Source organism: Rattus norvegicus, chromosome 16 (genome assembly GCF_021556685.1).
Source record: "Rattus norvegicus strain SHRSP/BbbUtx chromosome 16, alternate assembly SHRSP_T2T, whole genome shotgun sequence".
Lineage (NCBI taxonomy): Eukaryota > Metazoa > Chordata > Mammalia > Rodentia > Muridae > Rattus > Rattus norvegicus.
In genome coordinates, this window is record NC_141549.1 from 81,590,640 (window position 1) to 81,613,952 (window position 23,313).

The 23,313-nt window shown below is 42.8% G+C and overlaps 2 protein-coding genes across 2 annotated transcripts in view; both read left to right on the forward strand.

The window, feature by feature from the left end:
- Erich1 (glutamate-rich 1) overlaps window positions 1-23,313 on the forward strand; it is a gene marked incomplete at its 5' end in the record, with an annotated part of 52,793,804 nt that overhangs the window by 50,720,080 nt on the left and 2,050,411 nt on the right.
- The window catches only part of Csmd1 (CUB and Sushi multiple domains 1), a 1,600,021-nt gene that overhangs the window by 1,277,591 nt on the left and 299,117 nt on the right, over window positions 1-23,313 (forward strand). For both annotated transcript variants that reach the window (XM_087588866.1, NM_001037327.2), the window contains exons 13-16: window positions 13,033-13,215; window positions 13,843-14,169; window positions 15,663-15,857; window positions 21,378-21,516. In XM_087588866.1, the coding sequence (XP_087444992.1) occupies window positions 13,033-13,215; window positions 13,843-14,169; window positions 15,663-15,857; window positions 21,378-21,516 (844 nt within the window). The remainder of the gene's footprint in view (window positions 1-13,032; window positions 13,216-13,842; window positions 14,170-15,662; window positions 15,858-21,377; window positions 21,517-23,313) is intronic.

Sequence of the window (23,313 nt, forward strand, 5' to 3'; positions counted from 1 at the left end):
TGTCTTAGCACCCAGAACTAGGATTAAGATACGCATTGTCATGCATACCTTTTTTAAAAAGTGTAAATTCTGCGAATTCAAATTAAGGTCTTCAGGCTTCACACAGAACCCTTTACCCACTGAACCATTTCTCCAGATCTTTACTGGATGCTTGTATTCAAATAACATTCCCAAATGGTTCTGGAATAAAAGACACCCAAGAAAGCTATGGACAGATTTCTCTACTAACCATGGAGACTAATCACAGATAACAAAGTAATGATGACCACATAGGATGACCTTTAGCACTGAGTCTTGTTGACCCAACCAGGCCCATCCTACCACTGACAATGGAAGTCAATTAGCAGAGAGTGTGGACAGAGAATGATTTAATATGATGGGTACTTCTCTGACTACACTTCTATATATCCAGGAAGACAGCCCACATCTATGATTCCACCTATCCACAGTGACAGCCCACAGCCATGCTCTAACATATGCACAGTGACAGCTGTCAGCCACACTTCCACATATCCATGGTGACAGTTCATGGCTGACTAGTCAGTAGACTCCAACCATGCTTTCCCAATGAAAGCATTATTATATATTATCTCTCCCCTCTCATACTTTGGGTGATGTTTAAAATTTAAGTGTGTAACTACCCCCTTATATAGAAATGGTTCCAGGAATCCATCACATTCCCAGGCTAATTCATCTCCACCTTCTGGGTTGTTCTCTTTCTGTGTATTTCCTAGCACTTGGCCCTTACTCTTAAACAGCAAGGTTCTGCCTTCCTGAAGTACATTGCAAGACCACCTTTTAAAAGAAGAAATGACACATGTTAAAAGCAATTGATACCAGGAGGCAAGGATTTCTACTTCCCTCAAATCAAATATTATTCATCAAAGCTAGACTGGTCATCAACAATTTTATTTTCAAAATTATTCACAGAACAACTAGAGATACACATCCAAATACAACTGGATGTTTATTAATAGAATGAATATTTTATTTTCCCATCTGTCACTTCGAAAATGTTCAATTTGTCCAGGTCTTAATATGAGCCAATAGAATAACATTTACTGTGTTTCATAGAATGTGAGCCTGGATCTGCAGTTAAATACAATCTTTTACATTGTTGTAAAAAGGGAATTGTTATTTAAGATACCATTTTAAACCTACCACTCCAGCCTGTAGCCTCAATGTCTTGGGAGTCAGACCACTCTTTTCCAAGTGAGTGCGTGTCTATCAGAAGAGGGTGGAGTGGTTAAGATACACATGCAAATACCAAACTCTATGGAATTCATTAAATGATTTTACGGAGAGCTACAAGAATGCTGGTTTTAGAAAAATTTTTTTCAGTTGACAGTAATAAGTGATCATTCTTTGTTTGATGCTTTTAAAATCTGCTAAGAAAGATGAAGTCAGTGTTCATACCACGGGGAAAAAAAATGAAAATTATGATAGTCCTTGCAGATATGAATTGGGTTCGTGCAGATTTAGGTCTGCGCAGCTGTTGCATTAGTACTCACATATTTCAATAGATCAACTTCTGCATGGTGTCTGGAAATATATAATCATAACATTTTAATTAAATAAATGATAAAATGGACGTAATGGTAGAGAAAATTCACTGGAAATGGTTTTGAGGAGGACCTACTATGCTCCAACTCTCTGAGTAGGTGTCAAGCATCTGAGAATTCCAAACACAATGTCCTCTACAGCTACAATGAATACAAAGCTAGAGACAAGCAACATAGAAACCCTCACAGCAGCATGAAGTGTGAACTGAGCTGCAGGGGACTGGAGCCACCTGAGCGGGTGGCATCCAAGTAGAAAACCCAGAGTGTGGTGCTGTTGATGTAGGACACAATGGCTGAGTAGTTCACAGATACTGTGGATCAGAGGGAAATTGACACTGTGGGGGCCAAAAATGCTTTTCCCACCCCACCTCCCTCTGAGAGGAGAGGGCAGAACTGAGAACACAAACTGAAGACAGTAGCAGGATACAGAGTACATGGGCTTCCACTCTGGGGGAAAGAAAAAGCAAGGACGAAGGTTGCGGCCATGAGCATACATATGTATCTTGCCAGGTGAAGTCACCTGGCACTACGGATTTCGGCCACAGCATAAAGGGAAGGTTGAGGGAGTGGGTTTGCATCAGTAAGATCATTTGTATGGACACAGTTAGAATGAAGGACTGTGGAATAGAACTGAGAAACAATCTACACCCAAGCCAAGAAGCAACGTAGGCTGCACTCAAGTCTGTCCAGTGTGTTTGGGAGTGGTGGTATATGACTAGGTAACCCATAACTGGATTACAGAAGCTTCTTGCAAAGTCTCAAAATAATCCCTTTAGCATGTAGCCATCATGAATAAGCTAAGACGGGTGACACACAGCTGCTACTGAAGTCTTCACCTGGGGCTTCAGGAAGTCAAGGACTCCTTAACTGGGACAGTCACTGGCCTAACCCAGATCTGTTTTCTGTGTACATCAATATTAATGTAAGTCTTTTGGCTTTTAGAGCAGCTTGGAGCAAGACCAGGTGGGGGAAGCAGCCTCCCTCCACCGATTCACAGGTGGTTCATCTCCAGCACTGCCAGAGGTCCCCAAGGAAGAGAGTGACGTCAGACAGTAATCACACATTTGGGAAATGCAGACCATATGAAAAAAAAACAAGAAAGGGGCTGCTGATCCAGCTGCTGTTTCATGGAGAGCCATGGGAAATGAATTGTGTTGCCACAAATATTGCTGTCGATGGATTGAAACATTATGTTCCCAGTGAAAATGACAAAGTGTAAACACTCATCAACCTAAACTCAATGACCCCCAGATAAATCCACTTCGGGGTGCAAGATACAGCAATTCAAGGTGCTTCCAATGCATAATTGTATCGAAGAGTCGAGCACTCTTAGGTTGAGACACTGCAGACCCCACACTCCTTATCTAAGGAAAGAGTAACTGTCATGAGTTAGTACAGAAGCAAATTCCCAAGTGACCCATTTAAGGAAAATGCAGGGCGAGCTTCTAATTAAAGACCCATGACTAAGAACAATAAGAAATGGAAAGTAAAGAAGGAACATGTTCCATACTGACTAGGATCAGAAATACTCATGGCCTGGAATAGTACATGACCTGAAGAGAAAGATGAGATCAGGGGAAGGAAGGAGACAGGGAAGGTGTGACTCTATAGGGAGCTTCCTGTAGAGAACATTCCTCAGAGTAGACAGGTCGGGAGGCTTGGATAGGCTGCAGAGTTTCCTCCAGGACAGAGCATGCTGTATACAAGAGATTCTGAGAAGAGAGATCTGTATAAATGCCGTCTCCTGAGCGACATGCCTTCAGGGTGGCTGATCAAGGAGAAGTGCAGCCAAGGCTGTTCTGCCCCAGCTGTAGTTGATGCTCAGCTCCTGGGAAGAAGGGCTCCTTTTTCATGACCCAGTGCTAGTATGTTGGGTGGCACCAGTTTAGAACACACAGCTTGATCAGTAGTCCCCTGACAGAAGCATCTGCCACTGGCCCTAGTGCACGTCCTGTGATCAGCTTCTTCTTCATATTCATCCTTTACCCCCCTACTCCCATCGTTCCCAGCTGTTGAAGACTGTCTTCTTTACTGATGAAGGAGCTCTATGGCATTTCCCAGTCCAGTCAGAGTGACACACGAAAGCGGGCATCACAGCCTTAAAGTTGACAGGATGGAGACACATGCCAGCTTCACCGTAATCACATACTGCTAGCACCAAAGAACCCTGCTTCCCTTTGGAATGCATAAAACAGTATTTCAGTAAAACGTGAGGTCCTCTAATGGTGTGCTTAGGGAGCTCTTGTCAGACGACTGTCTTCCCACAGCTCTCCCTGCAGGCCAGTCCCATCAGCCAGATGTGCAGATCAGTTAGGAAAGGCCTGTCAAATGGAGAACTTATGAAAAGGACCCATCCAGACCTAGTTAAGGGTTGCTGTGTGAGGGAGAACAGCTTGCTGCCTCAGCGAGCCTTCAGCAGCTCTCCATAAAACAGTGTCTTTTGAACCGGATCCTTGGTTTAAGTTTTCGAGCAGTTTGCTGGGATACTACTTTTAAAACATCAATGTGGGGCTGGGGATTTAGCTCAGTGGTAGAGCGCTTACCTAGGAAGCACAAGGCCCTGGGTTCGGTCCCCAGCTCCGAAAAAAAGAACCAAAAAAAAAAAAAAAAAAAAAACATCAATGTTTGAGCATGCTTAAGGACAAAATTCAGTTTTGGGATTCCTGTGTTGATCGGCTCTGACTGGAATGTAAGCAAGGACAGATTCTCTGTAGCCCTCAGTTTCCGCCTTCCTTCCTTTCCTGCTGGGCTGGGGCCTTGAGAGCTCTTTGCTGTTTTCATAAGGCCTGGAGACTCTTTATCAGCTCATAGGGATGGATGGTACCAATGGATTAGTGTGAAGTTGAAATCCTCATTTTAATGAGCTTATAAGAGCAAACGTTCAGTTTTTGAACAGTGATTTATCCTGAGACATTGGTTGGGGAGCACTGGGATGCCACAAGCATGGTTTAGTTGACCTTCTGGGCCGGCAGGCAGTGTGAAACCTCCCTCCCAGAGATACTAATGCTGATGCCCTGTGTTATGAAGGGAGTGGAGAACGATGTGCTTGTGTAAGGTGACATTTTTATGAAGACGCATCTCTAAAGGAGAACACATGGAAAGAGGCAAGTGTGCCAGCTCCACAGACACAGACTGATGAAGCCCCCGTGGGCAGAACAGAGATGATTACTTAGAACTCACGTGGGCATGCTCAGATCCAAAGACAATTATATAGTCTGATATTCCAATACGGGGCTTGATGGTGAAGACAAACATGAAAGAAATTAGCCTTGAAAAAATTTAAATTATGCATGGCTGCATCTTCACTTTCTTCGTGACACTATTTCAACACAGCAGGCATAGGGTAGGTGTCCTTCTGCACACGGTAGGTGTCATGTAGTCATTCTACTGGTGTCATTGTGGACAGGGTAGGCGAGGTGTAGGTGCTGTATTGAATGCAGTAGACTTCAGCTAGGTGTTACCCTGTATAAAGTTCTTGGAGTTTCTTTAGTACATCCAGTACAGCTTATTCAGCTACATGCCCAGGAGAAAAGACAATTGTGCAAAACTGTCTTAGTAAACCCATAATACCTGGCTCTTCAGATGAATAAAAAGCCAATTCCGTAGTCACCGTCGTAAACAGAAATAAACATTAAGCAAACTTAGTCTGTTTCAGAATGAACAAAACCATCTTTTCTCTTATTCCAGGTCCTTGACTTTGTAAAAACACAAAACCATAGATGAAAGGGTGACATGAAACTTGAGGTAGACCTGAGAGAGCAGTGGGGTGCTGGGTGCTCATAGAACATTACATATTCACTCAAAATGTTTCTACATTACCTTGTATAGTAAACATTTAAAAATTAGGAAGAGAGAGCACACTCTCACTCTAAGTGAACATGCAACTCCTACTTTAGATAAAGTCCTGGAGAATGTGTGTGTGTGTGTGTGTGTGTGTGTGTGTGTGTGTGTGTGTGTGTGTGTGTGTGTGTGTGCGATGGACACCTCTGTTCAGGGCAGCTGGTGCCTCTTTATTCCCAGAACAGGAAAGGTAGAAAGTGGTTTATTAGATCTCTCTCACACATCAAAACTGGTATTTTAAATTTGTAATATCTGGCTTTTTCTGTCCTGGGATCTGAAAGCGCTCTTGGTCAATAACAGCACAAATGGACTGCAGGTTAACTGTAGGATTAATGGTGGGGCCCCTCCTCCATTCTGCCACAGGGCTGGGTGCTCAAGAAGGCAGGAAGGGGGAAGTTTGACCACGCCTACCCCACACCACCACTGGGCAGCAGGTGTCCGGCTGTGAGAAGCCACAGGACACCGCTCTGCGCTCTGCGGTAGGGGACCACAGTCTGATCACAGGACACAGCCAGAGCTGTCTCAGGTATCCCCGGGGACTGTAAGGAGGTCGGGCTGTCTAGTTCTCAGGCTCCTGGGCATCCAGATGCCACTGGGATGCTGTGGAGGAACTGAGAATGGAGTGGGAACCGGAGGGGCTGAATCTAGCCGGGGACAGAGGGGAAAGGAAGGGAACCTCTCCAGCTAGTCCTGCTGGGGGAGTCCTTGGCTGGATTGGGGACTGGGGTGGGGGACTGCAGGCTTGGTGGGGTCACTTCTAGGAGCACAGGGAGGCCTTCTGAGAGAGATTAGACAGTAGCTCTGTAGGTAAAGGGCTTCTCTATGGCTCCCCACGGCGGATCCCATGAAAAGAGGCAGTCGATGGTTTCAAGGCATTTATTGTCATGGGCACAAAGTGTATGTATAAAGCCGTCCCCACTTCTCAGAGTGGGCCTGAGATTAAATATCTTTTGCTGGAAGGAGTGTCTGGGGAGGGGAAGCTTCATTGGCCTCCAGTCCTTTAGATACCTCATTATAATGGAGATCTGCCTTGAGCCTATGTGACCTGTGGTTACATCCTCTACCTGTAGGGCTGCTTAAGGTGTTGCCCTTATGTGACTGATGGTCACAAATCTATGGAGGGCTGCGGCCTGGTTTCCTAGGAGTCAGGCATAGTTCCTACTGTCCCTTACAGGGTCTCTGGGGTTCAAACTCCTCAACCAGGAACCGGGGTGTCTTTCACTGCCCCACAGTTAACCACTTACTGAGTTCCTGGGAAATCTCATTCTCTTCTTAGAAAAGCCTTAGCCCTGGCTGGATTTGCCACAGAATTAGGACAACATGATGAAGTGGAGAACGTTTTTATTTATTTTTCTCTGACTCATGAGTTTTTATTGCTTCAAATGTGGTGTTTTTATCAGCCTATGTCAAAATCCCTCCAGTTATGTTGATAGATGTTTGTCTAAAATAGTATTTGTCTTTATTTACCATGAATTATCTCCCAACTTATTCTAAGAAGAATAATACATTCATTTCCATTCTTTTCAAAAACTAAGCACAAATCACCAAATGTGTTAGAGCTGCAGTGGCTGAAGATTTCTTAGATACTAGGAGCCATTCCTATCTGGGAGACCTTCCCTTCCACTGAATGGTAATTTTTTTTTAACTTATACTTGGAAGCAGAAGCTATAATTATGGCCACATAAAAATCCCTAAGTATTAGAGAGGCTAATTATCTCCAGGGCTTGGAAGCTCTGACACTGTGATCCCAGGCTTTTAAAGAGGAGGGGCAAGCCAGAGATGGCCTTCAGAGAAGAGGGGGTAGGGATAGAAGGATCTAGAATAGGTCTCTAGACAAGTTGGAGGCACATTTTTTTCATGGTTACTTCTTGGACCAGTGGGGTTGTTTGGGCATCTTTTGCACATATGTTTATGTGGGGGCACATGCATACTTGTGTGTGTGTGTTTGTGTGTGTGTGTGTGTGTGTGTGTGTGTGTGTGTAGGCCAGCAGGCAACCTGGAAGTGTTCTTCAGAAGCTATTGCACTGGTTTTACAGGTGAAGTGTCTCACTGACCTGTAGCTCACTGACTAGGTTTGTCTGGTTTCCCAGCAATTCCCATTACATGAGATAATACATGTGGCTTTTTTTTTTTAAGTGTGTTTTTGGAATCCAAATTGAGGTCCTTGTGCTGGCACCATAAGCAACCTCCACAGCCCTTGGCAATATGTTTTGTTTTGCTTGTTCATTTTCTGGCGATGGTGGTGGAGTGTGTGTGTGTGTGTGTACATGTGCGTGTGCATGCCAGAAATGGCCTTGGCCATATTAGGGAAACCCCAGCACTGACATATGTGTTTATAGTTTTGAAAATTGGAGTGATCAAGAGAAACAAAAGGACTCAGGAGTTAACTGGTATATTTTGCCAAGTCATACCTGTTGGCACAAGCCATGGCCCATTGACCTGCATCTCAACAGCTCACAGTATGACCACAATAGAGCAGGAGATAGATTGGGGTTCCTACGAGGTCCAGCCATGCTGGCAGGTCAGAGTACTGGCTTCCTGTGAAACTTCGATGCTGAAGGCATGTCATCATACCTTCATATAGTCAGTTTCAAATGAGTGGGATTGCTCTGCCACAGTCTTCGGAGCCTGCCCTTTGGTCTAGCAGTTGCACGGCAGGCCAATGACCGGAAGCAAAGGAGACATGATCACACAAGAATTGATTAAGAGAATGTCTACTGTACTCACCCTTCATTGCCAAGCATGTTGGTTGCTTGGTGGATATGGAAGTTGGGGTGCCCAGAGCCCGGAGCACCACTCAGCTCTGTGAAGATCATGTAATACTAGCCACATGATGTTCTGAGAAGGTTAAACGGGATGTCATGAGAACATGGTAGGGCTAGAGACGAGGAGTGGACAGGGGATGCAGGGGATTCTTAGGGCTGTAGGTACCCTTCAGACATCAGTATGTTGCTGCAGTGGTGGCCGTGAAAACAGATTGATGACCCCAGGTGTGAGTCCTATGGCAGCCTGTGGGTCTGGGAGGTGAGACTACAGACTGTGACTTCCAATACTAAAAAAAAAAATGGGTTCCTCTGCTGGGGGCCACAAATGGACCAAGGTTGTCCTTCTGTTTAGACAGGCAGAGTTGGGAATTCTGCACTTTCTGTTCATTGTTACTGTGAGCCCAAGATTATCCTACAATGCTAAAGTTTTTTGTTCTTCTTTAAGAATTCTGTCAAAGTAAATATAGAGGTGATAAGAGACAAGCCAGGATTCCCCTAAGGGGGGCATGTACACTGACTGTCTGCCTACTTAGAGGCTTGACACCTCCTTTGTAGCCTGAGGTATGACCTTCTCAGGCTGTATGTTATAGTGAGGGAAAGAGACAATTATTGGCTTCCCACCTACATTTCTGAGCTCACCCCCGCCCCCTACCAGCTTTCTTTTTAATATGAGAAAAAATACAATACGCTTGCTTAAGGCAGCATTCATAGACTCTCTCTCTCTCTCTCTCTGTCTCTCTCTCTGTCTCTTTCTCTCTGTCTCTGTCTCTGTCTCTGTCTCTGTCTCTCTCTCTCTCTCTCTCTCTCTGTGTGTGTGTGTGTGTGTGTGTGTGTGTGTGTGTGTGTGTGTGTGTGTTGACTTGTAGCCAAATAAAATCCTAATAACTGTAGGAAATCAAATTCAGAGTTCAGAGTGATGCATTTCCCATGACCCAGGAAAAAGCGAATTTCTATTTCTGAGATTACCTAGCTGTTTTGTGCTGGTGGAATTTATCAGTGTGCTTATGATATGCTTTTCAGACTCCAGCCAATCCTCTGTGCTGATTTTGGAGGGCCGTGTGTATGGTGAACTAAGTTTGGTCTCTGTGCATAAACCTCTGCTTTCATATGAATCAGAGGCTACAGCTGGGAAGCTTCAAGCTTCCCCCTGGATTCCAAATGTATTGCACGTTTATCAAAACCTTAGTTATCAGAGGTCAGGGGATCATCTGAATCAATGGTTCGTTCCTATGTTCAAAGGATAGATTCTGCTCACTCCACCATTCCTTGTGCACGTAGACACAGTATTCACTCCCTGTAGTCCCCAGGGAAGGGGAGGGATATGGAAGATCCTCAGGTTTCCACTTTCTAGAGCCTGCCTCTTCCCACTCCCTCTGGGTAACAGTTATGCAGCTGAGTCTTCAGGTGGGTCTCTTAAAGCTGGAGCAGGGGTTGTCTCTGACTATACTGGCCTTCCCATAACTGGGCTGCCTTGTCTAGTCCCAGTGGAAGAGGATTCACCTTGTCTTGCTTTGGTTTGATTTTCTGGAGCTGGTTGATGCCCATGGGAGCCTCCCCTTCTGGAGAGAAGGGGAGGAGGGACGAATGATGGGTGAGGGGAGGTGAGAGGGAGGGACTGAGAGGAGAGGAGTGAAGGGAAACGATGCTCAGGGTGGGGTGTACAGTGAATAAATAACTTCTTCAATAAAAATTTAATTATTTTAAATATTTGTCATAGACTAGAACATCCGACAAGGACTAGAACCTTGCTAGAATAAACGTGCAGTCCACATATTAGCAAGAACATGGCTGTGCCTGGATAAGCATCTCAAAGCTCTTTATACACAGATGATCGATGCAGATGCCAAGTGGAGTGAGTGTTCAGGACAGAAGTGGTGTGGCTCTTCCGTCATTCTGATCTCCTGGTACTGTTGAAGGACAAGTTCACAGCTCTTATCTGCATCCCTCTTAGTTCTAAAACCTTTCGAGACCTTCAGAAAAGAGCAGTTTGTAAACGCCACAAAGGAGGGAAAGGATGGAGGGGAGTAACAAGAAATGGAGAGGGAAAGGGGAGGGGCATCTAGCCTCTTTGTGAATCTCCAGCACTTGGAAGAAGAACCCCATATGGAGGTGCCAAAGCACAGCACTGGTCCCAGTTCATTGTGAGCCAAATGAGCGCCAATGGCTTCGCATATGATAAAATTTCTCTATGTGTCAGATCCTATTGTGAAAAGTAATACCCGAATATTTATATCCACAGAATTTTTTAAAAAGTAACAAATCAATTAATATGGTTGAGTTACAGCAAAGCAAGGACTCTCTGCCATAGGTTCCAGGGGCTGTGTGATAGCACTCCTGGCTTTGGAGTCAGTGAAAGTTCCGGGCTTGTGAAATGATACACACCAAAAGTTTCAGCCCACAGTCACAATGATGCTAGCTCAGATACAGGGGTGGGTGGCAAGTGACTACTGAGGGCTCTAAAAACAATATAAGATAAATTTGGATTGCCAGCTGCAAGAATTCAGATTCCTCTTAATCCTCAAGTTTTAGTCAGCCAATCAGATCATCAGTGCGAATGTGGGATTTGGGCATTGGGGGTGACCTCTGACTGGGAGTCATCATACAGAGAGGCCATAGTACTGATTTCTAACTTAGAAAACAGGGCTCACATTGAATCAAGAGGCACCAGCAAGTAGATGTTTTCAGATACTTAGCTTGAGACAGTTGGGGACATGTATAGGGTCAACGAGAAGGTAAAGGGATGAGTCTAAACCAGTGAGGCATGGCATGATCATACTGATAAAGAACACAGGGTAGACACAGGTGTCACCAAGATGGTTTTTTCATCTACCTGACATGGGCTGAGAAGTGCTGAGATCAGGCAAGGGTGGGAGGTAATAGTTCCCACTAGTGACCAGACCTACATAGATGCTGTATGCCCTGCAGTATTGTATCAAAATTATTATATTTGTGGCTTGGTTGACCAGGGGTGTGGGTTTGCTTGATTATAATTGCATTTTGTAGATCCAAACCTGTTGATCTACTAATTGTCAGAGTTTATCATAATATTTGAATAGCACTTCTTGGAGGCTCACCCCGCCAGGTCCCTTGGGCTGCTGTTTTTGTGCTTCCTCTTATAGGCTGAGAGTTTGTTTGAGGGCACCATCTCATTTCTGCAAATAAATCGCTCTCTCCAGGTTCCACCTAAGATCAGAAGAAAGAAGAACCCACAAGGATAAGCTCAGTTGTCAGTTCAGTACTTCGATTTGCTTGTGTCTCAGAACAATTATACCAGCTTTCAAAATGGCTCACCCACATCCAGAGAGTAGTGGCCCCCATTGCTGTTTTAGTATGGGAGTGTGCATAGGCACAGTGTAAAGTACCAAGTGAAAGTAAAATTTAATAGGATGAATGTTAAGCCAGTAATGTCATTCTAAGAGACATATTTATAGAAAAGCTACTGAGATGCTCAAAAATAAGTACCTTGAATAGGTCAGGAAAAAGTGAGGTGAAAATTGAAAGTGGGAAATAATTTTAGCATTTCTAAAGGTGATAGTTAAACAATACATCAATAAATTGCCATGGAGACCCCAAGAGACTTGGGCACAGATATTTCCAGGAGACAGGACAGCCATCTGAAAAAAAAAATATATAGAAAATTCTCTAGCCCATAGCTCTTCTCTCTGTGATGACATTTCCTATGAAGGATACACTCAGAGCACTGTTTTCTGTGAGGATTTGAACCTTTTATTTAAGTGTGAATTGTATTTCCAAGAGAACATAACCAAGTCGTCTCCAGCTTGACTGGGAGGATACTTGACTCTAACCATGTAAAGAGAGACTTGACTCCATCTCTAGAAGGAGATCTTTAATGCTAGGCTAATCTGCACAGTCACGTCCTCATTCTAGTCTTTTGCTTCTTTCAAACACCCCCAATGGAGCTGCAACAGAAATGTTCTCCTGAGCAAGACACAGTACTTAAATAAAAAAATAGGGAATCCATTAGGTCAATAATTGAGGACATTTTTCAAGGTTCTGTGTAAGATATTAATACAAACTATCCTCACCAAGTCCCCCCAGGCAGAAGCTTACTCACTGCCATAGTTGAAGTTCTATAGACCTGACTTACTGATAGTTGCTAGATTGTATTGATGGTTTGCAGAATGTATGGTGGACATAGGTTCCTTGAAGTAGCTGTATGCTGGCCTCTGGATAAGACCCTTTGCACCTTTGGCGGGAGAAGCAGACACCTCCTGGCCCTTAGCACAAGAGGCTCTCATGACTGGTTTTGCAAATTAATTAATGAATACTATCTCTCAACTGATAGCTACTGCATTGCTGCCATTTGAGACAATGTCTGTAAACTCTTTTTAGGTCTGACGCATTTGTACTCTCACTGCTCAATGCTGCGATGCTTTGAGAAAAGGGATCTAACTGTGTGCTTTCTTCTAGGATTGTAAGCAGGTTCCTTGTACATCATTGGGTGTTTTAACATTCAGCTAGGAACAAAAATATTAAAATAACTTAGGCTGGTTTAAATATTCTAGGGGTTGCAAATGATCTTGCTTGCCTTGTTCATAGCCAGAAGCATAGATTAAACCTAAATTCAAGCTTGTGTCTTAACCTTTGCAATGGCTGATGGCTGGAAATGCTGGGAAGTGGTATCTGCTGCCTGGGATGCTTGCCTGAGCAGCACCTGTGCACAGCCATGTGCCCCTTTCATCCTGGATTTTTAACAAAATATTCGAGGAACTGAGAATCTCTTTGAAACTTTTTATACAATGTCTGGATGCAGGAAAAGAGACAGCTCTTTCCTCTGTGAAAGCGCGCAGCCTACCATGTTCTCTAAGGGGTATTCAGTGGCTTATTTATTTCTTTCTCCTCAGAAATCGAGAAGGGAGGCTGCGGGGACCCTGGCATCCCAGCCTACGGGAAGCGGACTGGCAGCAGCTTCTTGCACGGGGACACGCTCACCTTTGAGTGCCAGGCAGCTTTTGAGCTGGTAGGAGAGAGAGTGATTACGTGCCAGAGAAACAACCAGTGGTCCGGCAACAAGCCAAGCTGTGTGTGTGAGTACTACCTGTGGAGTTTGTATACGTGATGGAGGAAGGGATGTGTGCTAGAGAGGTGGCCTTGGTGGGAGCGCAGGGCTTCCTGTTTTCTTACCTTACTGCAAATACCTTGATTCTGTAGGCTTGATAAGAAATAGCCGACCCTCCCCCCCCCCCTTTTTTATGAAAGGATAAGACATTTACAAATATCTCCACCAAGAACTCACATGGACTTGATTACCATTCGTAGTACCTGGACATGAGCTAGTTGTATGAGCCAAGTGATGGTGGCCATGTATAATTCAGTTATAGAATCAAGCATAATGGTTTTGGCCATCAAATGTTAGGTATCACATCCACAAAAATTTTTTTAAATGTTTTCACTTATAAATAACTATAGCAGCAGTGTTTTTTAGGCAATCTGATAGAATTATTTTTAAAATACATTTATACTCATTATTGATAGTTCTAGCTGCTCTTAGAGTTATGAAGGAGAACTCCTGGGCTCCAGCACACAGAGCTCAGAGTAGCTGTATTGTGAGCTCCTGATAGTAGGACGGGCCCCAAGTTCTCTGCAGCTGAGTTTATATGACTGTTCTTTGGCTCTGTGTAGAACTATTTGAAAATATTTCCATGTGCCTGCAGTTTCATGTTTCTTCAACTTCACGGCGTCCTCTGGGATCATCCTGTCGCCAAACTATCCTGAGGAATATGGCAACAACATGAATTGTGTGTGGTTGATTATATCTGAGCCCGGGAGCCGGATTCACCTCATCTTCAATGATTTCGATGTGGAGCCTCAGTTTGACTTCCTTGCGGTCAAAGATGATGGGATTTCTGACATCACAGTCCTCGGGACTTTCTCTGGCAATGAGGTGCCTGCACAGCTGGCCAGCAGTGGACACATAGTACGCCTGGAGTTTCAGTCCGATCACTCTACCACGGGCAGAGGGTTCAACATCACATACACCAGTGAGTGATACACACAAGTACTCCTTCCATACCCCCACTGAGTTCACATGTATAGGAACTAAGAACTTAAGACTGATAGCACAGGTCTATAGAAATAGCAACATTGTATATCCTCCTTATGAACAAAAAGCATTGCTCTATGTGGCCTGTGCCTGAGATCACTAGAGTAGAATCCTCACATAGATTATCTCTCTCTCTCCCCTCTGCCCTGTCTCTTTTCCCTTTTTCTCCTTCCCTTCCCTTCCCTTCCCTTCCCTCCCCCCTCTCTCTTTCACCATTAGTTCACTCATCTACTCATTTATGATTGATTTCCCATGCAGCTATCCATCCATCCATCCATCCATCCATCCATCCATCCATCCATCCATCCATCCACTATTATCTGTCTATTCAGCCATCCAGCTATCTGTCCATTGTTTCATCTATCCATTCATTTATCCATTCATCTGTCCATCATTTCCAATCCATTTATTCTTTGCTATCTATTCATCTATGCATCAATCTAACCATTCAGTCATTCATTCATCCATCCTTCCATCCACCTATTCACCATCCTTTCATCTATCTACCTATTTCTCTGCACATTATTCTTCATACCCATCCATGCATACATATATCTTTTGTTGCCTATGGACCCTTCACTGTATTCATTTCTCAATTCATTCTTCAATATCCATTCATCCTTCACTATCTATCAATCTATTCTTTATTATCTATCCCTCTATTCTCTCATTTATCCACAAGTATTATATCTAACTGTCCTTCAATCCATTCATTTGTCCATCCATCCAGGAAAACATCTACCTAACAATTCATTCTCTAAAGGAGGATACAGGGTGGTAAAAACACACTGATGTATCAGATATCAAATCCCAGGGATAAGAATAATGGTACCTTCCTAGAGATAAGAATAATGGTTCCTGGAGATGCCTTCTTGGGGTCAATCTGGCCGCTAACTTCTTTTTGCTTCAGTTTCCTCTTTTGAAAAACATTTGAAATAATGAAGGAAAATGTGAGCCGATGGAACTAATATCAGTAATTCTGGGTTGTTCAGTGTTTAGAATTTCCCTGCTTATTTTACTTGATGTTAACAGTTAAAGGATATAAGTTTCATATTCTTTATAGTATAAACAAAAAAGACATGTCTAGATGGTAAGATTTCCTCCCCAGATGAAATGTCTAGGCTAGAAGCAGGGCTCAAACAGGTCAGAGGCCTTCTAATCTCTCTGCTTACCACCAATATTGAACTATTCCCCTCTTCTTGGAGCACAGTGAAAGTGAGTTCTCCCAGCAACAGGCTGTGGAGAAGATAGAGGAAAGCCTCTACTCCCTCTTCCCCTCCTTCTCTCTTAACACTGACATATAATTGGTTTCTGGAATGTATCTATGCATGACACTATTATTTTATAAATACAATATTTCCTTCTTTTTCAGGATGTGAAATTAGTATTCAAGTGCCTTTGTTTTACTGATGTTTCTCTTCCCTGATACAGCATTTGGTCAGAACGAGTGTCATGACCCTGGGATCCCTGTGAATGGACGGCGCTTTGGAGACAGGTTTCTGCTGGGAAGTTCTGTGTCCTTCCACTGTGATGATGGCTTTGTGAAGACTCAGGGTTCTGAGTCTATCACATGCATCTTGCAAGATGGAAACGTGGTCTGGAGCTCTACTGTCCCTCGCTGTGAAGGTGAGCCTGTGACCCAGTCCTTCAGACAGCAACAGACTCTCTTACCTTCCCAGGCTCCCTTAACAAAGACCCAAAATGTGGCTCAAATATGAGAATTCTTTTTTTCCAAGGTTGTAACCTGGATGTCCAAGACCAGGGCTTTGGTGAAGGTGGGGCCTTTTGGAAGGTATAAGGAGTATTGTGCCTCCCAGCCCAGGATCCTTTGGCTACTAATGTTCTGAGGAGCCCTTGGCTTGCAAACCATTATAGCTTATGACTTTATACCCACCCGCTGTTTTTCTACGTGTCTGTTTTTTGGTTCATTTCCTTGATAAGCCACATTCATACATGACCAGAGCATCTCTTCTTTTTACATTTTACCTAACTTCTAACAATGCTAGCTCCAAATATGAGCGAATTCCAGGTCCTACGGACAAGGGGATTGAGCAGATCAGTGGTATGATGTTAATTGATTTTTTTGGGATTTATTATCACAGCTTACAGAAATATGAGCTAATTTTCTTCTTGCTATTTCTTCATTACCTATGTAATGAAGCCAGAGGGGAACAGTGATAAGGACAAAGACACAGACTGTGAATATTGATTGTTTTCAGAATGTCTTGTCTCAGAATATGCTAACTTCCTTGTCATTACATTCCTCTACTCACAACGAGCTAAGAAATGTTTTTTTTTAAACATTTCAAATGTTATTCCCTTTCCTGGTTTCCAGTCCATAAGCCCCCTATCCCATTCCCATCTCCCTTCTTCTATAAGGGTGTTCTCCCTCCCCCAACCACCCCCTTCTTGCCTCCCCACCTTGATATTCCCCTACACTGGGGCGTCTAGCCTTGGCAGAACCAAGGACTTCTCCTCTCATTGATGCCCAACAAGGCCATCCTCTGCTACATATGCAGCTGGAGCCATGGGTCTGTCCATATGTACTCTTTGGGTAGTGGTTTAGTCCCTGGGAGCTCTGGTTGGTTGGTATTGTTGTTCTTATGGGGTTGCAAGCCCTTTCAGCTCCTTCAATCCTGTCTTTAACTTCCCCGATGTAGACTCCATTCTCAGTTCAATTTTGCTGCTAGCATTTGCCTAAGTATTTGTCACACTCTGGCTGAGCCTCTAAGAAGACAGCTATATTAGGCTCCTGTTAGGATATACTTCTTGGCTTCATCAACATTGTCTAGTTTTGGTGGCTGTACATATATGGGCTGGATTCCCAGGTAGGGCATGTTCTGAATGGCCATTCCTTCATTGTCTGCTCCAAACTTTGTCCCCTTTCTCCTCCTATGAATATTTTTGTTCCCCTTTCTAAGAGGGACTGAAGCATCCGTACTTTGGTTACCCTTCTTCTTGAGCTTCATGTGGTCTGTGGGTTGTATCTTCAGTAATAAGAGCTTTGGGGTTAATATCCACTTATCAGTGAGTGTATACCATATGGTTCTTCTTCTTCTTCTTTTTTTTTTTTTTTTGTGATTGGGTTACCTCACGATGATGTTTTCTAGTTCCACCCATTTGCCTATGAATTTCATGAAGTCATTGTTTTTGATAGCTGAGTAGTACTCCATTGTGTAGATGTACCACATTTTCTGTATCCATTCCTCTGTTGTGGGGCATCTGGGTTCTTTCCAGCTTCTTTGAAGGACTATCTTGTGTAAGTAGCAAAGAAATAGAAATTCAAAAGCAAAATCAATATGACATGATCGGCAAAGGTTTAAAAGTGTTAATAAGATAGATTATTGGCAAGTCTGTGGGAAACCCCTGGTGTTTCCTGTCTGTGACATCCAGGAGATGATGCCAGCATCCCAAAGTAAATCTAGACTGAGATCTACAATCCCTTTTGTCTTTTGAGCCATGATCTGTATTTTTAGAATAATATAATAATACCACAAAATAGTCTGGAACAATAAAAGGTGTTTCTGAAGAATGTTATTTGCACAATGTGAGAACAAAGACTTAGAAACAAGGAAAGCTCAAATGGTGTGTCTTGTTTGGGTAATTAACTTGTATCCAAATGCCAGGGCTCAGCCACTGCTGTTAACTTTGTAAGATCAAAATAACATTACTGAAGCCTTATCATGTGAGAGAACAGATCACAGGAAAACACAGGTGCTGAAGAAACCATTTAAAATGTAACCTTGCCTCTTAAATACCACGTGAGCATTTATAATGAGTCACGATGTACTATGGCTGAAAACATATAAATAAGTAGAAGCTTATGTTAGCAAAAAGCTCAAACGCGTTAAGAGCTATTTGATAATTAGAATTATAAGGAACTCTTATCCTTTCCTCTCTCTTTAATGTTTCTCTAATGTTAACATGTTTCTTTGTAATAAGTAAATAGAAAATGGTTATGTAAATTGAAGGTCACTCCCCTATGCAGCTCTGTCAATATGCAGAGCAGAAAGAAGCAAGATATAATGTCGTCTAGTCCTGCCCCAGCCCTGCCTCCATAGTCATTCTCTGATATTTTAGCAGGCAGTGTATCTGGTCAGGGTGGATTTATCTTGCGCTAGTCCCACCTCTAGAGGTATTCCATTATAAAGTGAAAAACATTGTTTGGGAGCTTTATATATGCATGTAGTACATTTTCATTGAATCCACCCTCATTCCCTTTCCTATAGGTTTATCCCCCACCTACCACTTTTCCCTGTAACTTATGTACTCCTCCTCTTAAGCCTACCAACTCCATTGCCTGTATGTGCATGTGTGTAGGGTCTTGTGTTGGAGCAAGGGTAGGCTCAAGGCAGAATATGTCTAATCAGGTCCTGGTCTTTGCTTCTTTGTGATCTGGTGAAGTGCAGCACTCTTTTCTAGTTTCTTCAATAAATTGCCCACCACATTGGCAAACTATGGATACCACCCACAGGTATAAATGGATAACATGAAAGACCAGAAAACAAAACAAAATTCAATACAATAAGAATCTTGATCTACCAAACACATACCATGTAAATTTGCAAGTCATATTTTAAAAAATGTTGAAGTATGGCAGTTTTTAATACTCTAGAAACATGTAAATTTACCCCTGCAAGCTCCTGATGATACTGGTCTAGCCAAGCAGTTCTGGTGACATTGAAGTATGAGTGATTTATTGACAATGATGCTTAAGGTAACAAGGCTGTAGCCTCTGCCCACAATTATCATGTGCCTCTGTGGGCAATAGACTGTATAAGAAGGTGTTGTAAGCTGCAAGGTGAGCATTTGCCTGAGGACAAGGAGAGGAAATGAACTGGATCAAGGCAGGGATGAGAAGTCTGGTGAAGGGGAAGCTGTTATTCACATTGAAAGTTGGTGGGGAATTCTCCCTTCTTTGGGAAAAGCCAGGCCCAACCCCATGAACTGAAATGCAGATTCTAGCTGGGGTTGTTTGACAAACCAAATCTTTAAGAGAGAGGAAGGGGAATAGGTGACAGAGTCTGGAAGTTCTCCAAGAAACCCAATTACTGTTTGCAAAGGAGTCCTTGGGAGGGCAGGTGAATACTCTGATAAGAGTTGAATAAAGTTCCCAATTGATGAGCGTGCTGAAGTAGAATAAAGCCCAACTTTCAGATGGACATGGATGAGAACAGCGTGTGCTGCCTAAGAGGGATGTGGAGAATACCACAGTCCTTATAGATGTGAGAGCAACTTCACAGATGCTCGCGTTCCTCACAGAATGCACGGCCTCTCAACCCCCTTACAGAATATGCTGTCTTTCACCCACTTACAGAATGCACAGTCTCCCATGCCCCTCATAGAATATGCAGCCTCTCACGTCCTTTAAAGAACAGGTAGCCTCTCATTTTCCTTCAGAACAGACAATCTCTCATGTGCCTTTCACAACAGTCCTGTACAAAGAACCCTTCAGTCTTTCAGAACACTCCTGCTCCTTGTGTTTCTCCAGGATGGACTTTTAAAATAACCCACATTGTCAGCAACAAAGCAAAGGTAAACAAGTTAAAACAAAAGTAAGCCCCATGGTTTTGCATATCTGAAGTAAAGAACCACAAGTAGTATTAAGAATTAAAAATATATAAAATGGAAAAAAGGTCCTCTAATTTTATTGTGAATCTCGAGAAATCTGTACTCCAGAATCATGCACAGCAGAAAACTTTCAGTTAAGAAGAATGTGGGGCACATACACCCAGATGTGGGAGACTACAGCCAGATGTGAGATTGCACACTGAGATGTGAAGAAGCATACCTAGATATAAGCCTAGAGGAAGGCAGCAAAGAGAATACCTGGTCTTGAGAGAGGACACGCAGATGTACCAGGAGATGCCCAGACTTGAGGCAGCACACCAAAGTCACACTCGAAGTGCGATATTTGAAGGCCTCCAAGGAAGGACTGATAGATAAGAATCTAGAAACTGACAACTCAGATTAATAAGTTAAGATAAAGACAATAACAATAGGAGGGGTAAGGTAATAAAAGTCAGTACTTGAAAACATCCAAGGTGAGCATGAAACAGTTCCTTGTTGCTGGTGAAGAGGCCCCAGCAATTCTAATGAAGAAACCGTGAATGGGAAATAGCAGGGACAGGTTCACAAGAGAGGAATGTTACCGAACTAACACTATAACTTCAGACAGATGGGCCGTTACCACAGATCATTCTGCCACATCCCCAGATGCCAGGAACATCACACTTGTGAACCCTGTGGCCTCTAAGCAGTTTCCTCTGTGCATTACTTCAGCCACTCCCCTGCACCCTTCACTGTGACTCAGTGCACTTGAGAAAGTCCCAGGTATGATGGGGAAAAATTTGTACATAAAAACATGAACTCTAGGATGATAAAGTTGAAATAAAGCAAAATTAAAGTCCTTATGAAATTGACTTTTCTGCAAAAGTATAAACATTCAATAAGAACCCCAAAAGTAGGATATATAAATAAGAACCCCAAAAGTAGGATATATAAACAAGCTACCCAGGAAAACATTATCTAGGCATTCTTTCAGACCACAGGACTTCTAATCCTAACTTGCATTTCCCAAATGCCTCTTTCTATGTAACGGTCATTTTGTCGCCAAAGTCCTCAAAAGAGCCAGCAGTTTGTTTCATGAATTAGACAGCACTGGTTGCGATTTGTAACATGCATCCAAGATTATATGCCATCTGTCAGTCATTATAACAACGAGCACACCTCAGCGTGAATCTGCAGTCACACACCATCTCAGAACATCCCGTTTTAGACTTGAGATGGTTTTAAAGGAGATACGTAGATACTTGTGAGGGATTATGAATGATGGTTGCATGAACCTCAGCAGAATGGAGGTGGTTGGAAAGTATCGTCCCTGCAGTTCATTGAACACAGATACCTCACAGATATCCAGGGTATTACAGCAGAAAACCAAACGGAGTCTGATAAAAAGAAATAGCCCAGGAAAAAGGTGGGATATACCTGTTGACTTCATCCCTTATGGTTTCCCAAGAAATGAGTTTTATGTAAACATTGATTTCTACCAATGACCATAGAATGCCCACCCCTAGTGAGAGGCTGCTGTGTTATGCCTTCCTAGATTTGACTTTTTTCTTGACAGATGTATATGTCCTCTTCCAGCTCCTTGTGGTGGGCATCTGACAGCTTCTAGTGGGGTCATATTACCTCCAGGATGGCCAGGATATTACAAAGATTCTTTAAATTGCGAATGGGTCATTGAAGCCAAACCAGGACATTCCATCAAAATAACATTTGACAGGTAAGATCAAAACCCTTGCTTTGGTACCTAGAGTTCCAGCTACACTTCCTGTGTTAAGTAAATAGGACTTACTGCATGAACATCCTTCAGTCCCCAAGAAAGATCACGGACCAAGGACCAGTGCATAAGAACATGCCCATGCTGTTTTCATGTTACTGCTCTCTAGTGGTCACAGTGATGTCTCAAATCTGGTTTGCTCACGGAGAAGCATCCTGGATGCTCATTTTCTTGGTCTTACCTAGAGTCCGAATTTGGGACTTGGAACTGGAAGCTTGCTATGTGGTATCCTATAGAAGCAGCTTCTCACCCTGTTGGACCCTTCTGTATCCTTCATGAAAGCAGAGAAAAGACTTCTTTAGTTCTGGGCAGGCTACTAGCACCTGGAGGCAGGCAAAAGTTGCAGATTGAGAAGTAGGGTAACTGTAGTAAAGAGCCCCCCCAGTGTCTCTGAGCAACTCTAACTGAGACACAGTTATATGGCTTAGCAATCTGGATACATTTTTTTAATCTGCAAAAGTAAGGATACTGTTTGGACTCCAGCATGAGGAGCTCTGTATTGAAATGAATTTTATCTTTGAAATATATATATATATACATATATATGTACATATATATGTCTATATACATGTATATACATAAATGATGTGAATGTATATAAATGCATATTGCATATATATGTATATTGTCCAAAAACCCTGTACTTGAAAGCTAAGGAGGCGTCTTTGTTTAACAGCTTCAATTTCTTGAGTGGGTTGACAGTTTGTACTCTAAGTTGTAATACTCCTAATTGTTTGTCTCGAGATGTATGACATTTTTCTTTGTTTTCCAGCAACTCAGCATATCAGTACTAGAAAGTCTTAAGGAGGTAGTTGAATGATCATTAATAATTAATTTTTATTCATAATTATCCTTCCTAAAAAGGGATAATGGTTTATATTTATTGGTACGTCACCTTAAATCATTAAAAATAACAGTAAGTGTTCAATATGTGAAATTTGATTTCCTACAAATTCTTACACTTCTGTTATTGGGAGAAAAATGAATTAAATACTCCATGGTCCAAGTTACAGGTCAGAGTTATATCATTCAGGGAAATTATTAATCTCATGGTCTCATTTGACCAGCAAGTTTCAGTTGCTTGAAGGAAGACTCATGTTAAAGTTTCCTTAGTGTGATATTTTCAGTATTGTTTTGGTATTGTGGTAAATTCTATTTGAGTCCCTAATATTCCTGGAAAGTTTAGATACTAAACTTAGATGCAGTCAGTGCTTAGCTCCTCAAAGCTGACCTGCACAACACTGCTTTAGTTTGTTCCTGCTTCATAGCTGTTATTAAGTCTGTGGAAATAAGGTTTGGATTCTCCACAGATGGCTTGGCCATATGAATATGCCAGGCTGCCAAGCCATGATAAGCAATGAAAGTTTATAGTTTTCTTTGTGTGTTTTCATCAGTCCTTGCTAATGACATGAAAGATTTTTCTATGACAATTCAAGACCCAAATGTAAAACTCCGCGCTCACGGAGATCTCTGGAATTTGAACTCCAATATCCGGTCTATCACAGCATCTTTAGGACAGGTGTTAAAAATAATAAAGTCAAAGCGGTCACCGCCAGGCCTGTTCTGGTCCAGCCATCTGAGACAGACTGTTTGAATTCCTCTTTGTAGAAGAACAGAGCCCTGAGTGGCAACTTAGTGTGCTCAGAAAACATAACATTATTGTGCCTTTGCAGTGCGGGACGCACATTGATGACGGACAGGGCAGTGTTGTTAAATGAGGCTCGGCAACCTTTTACTGTT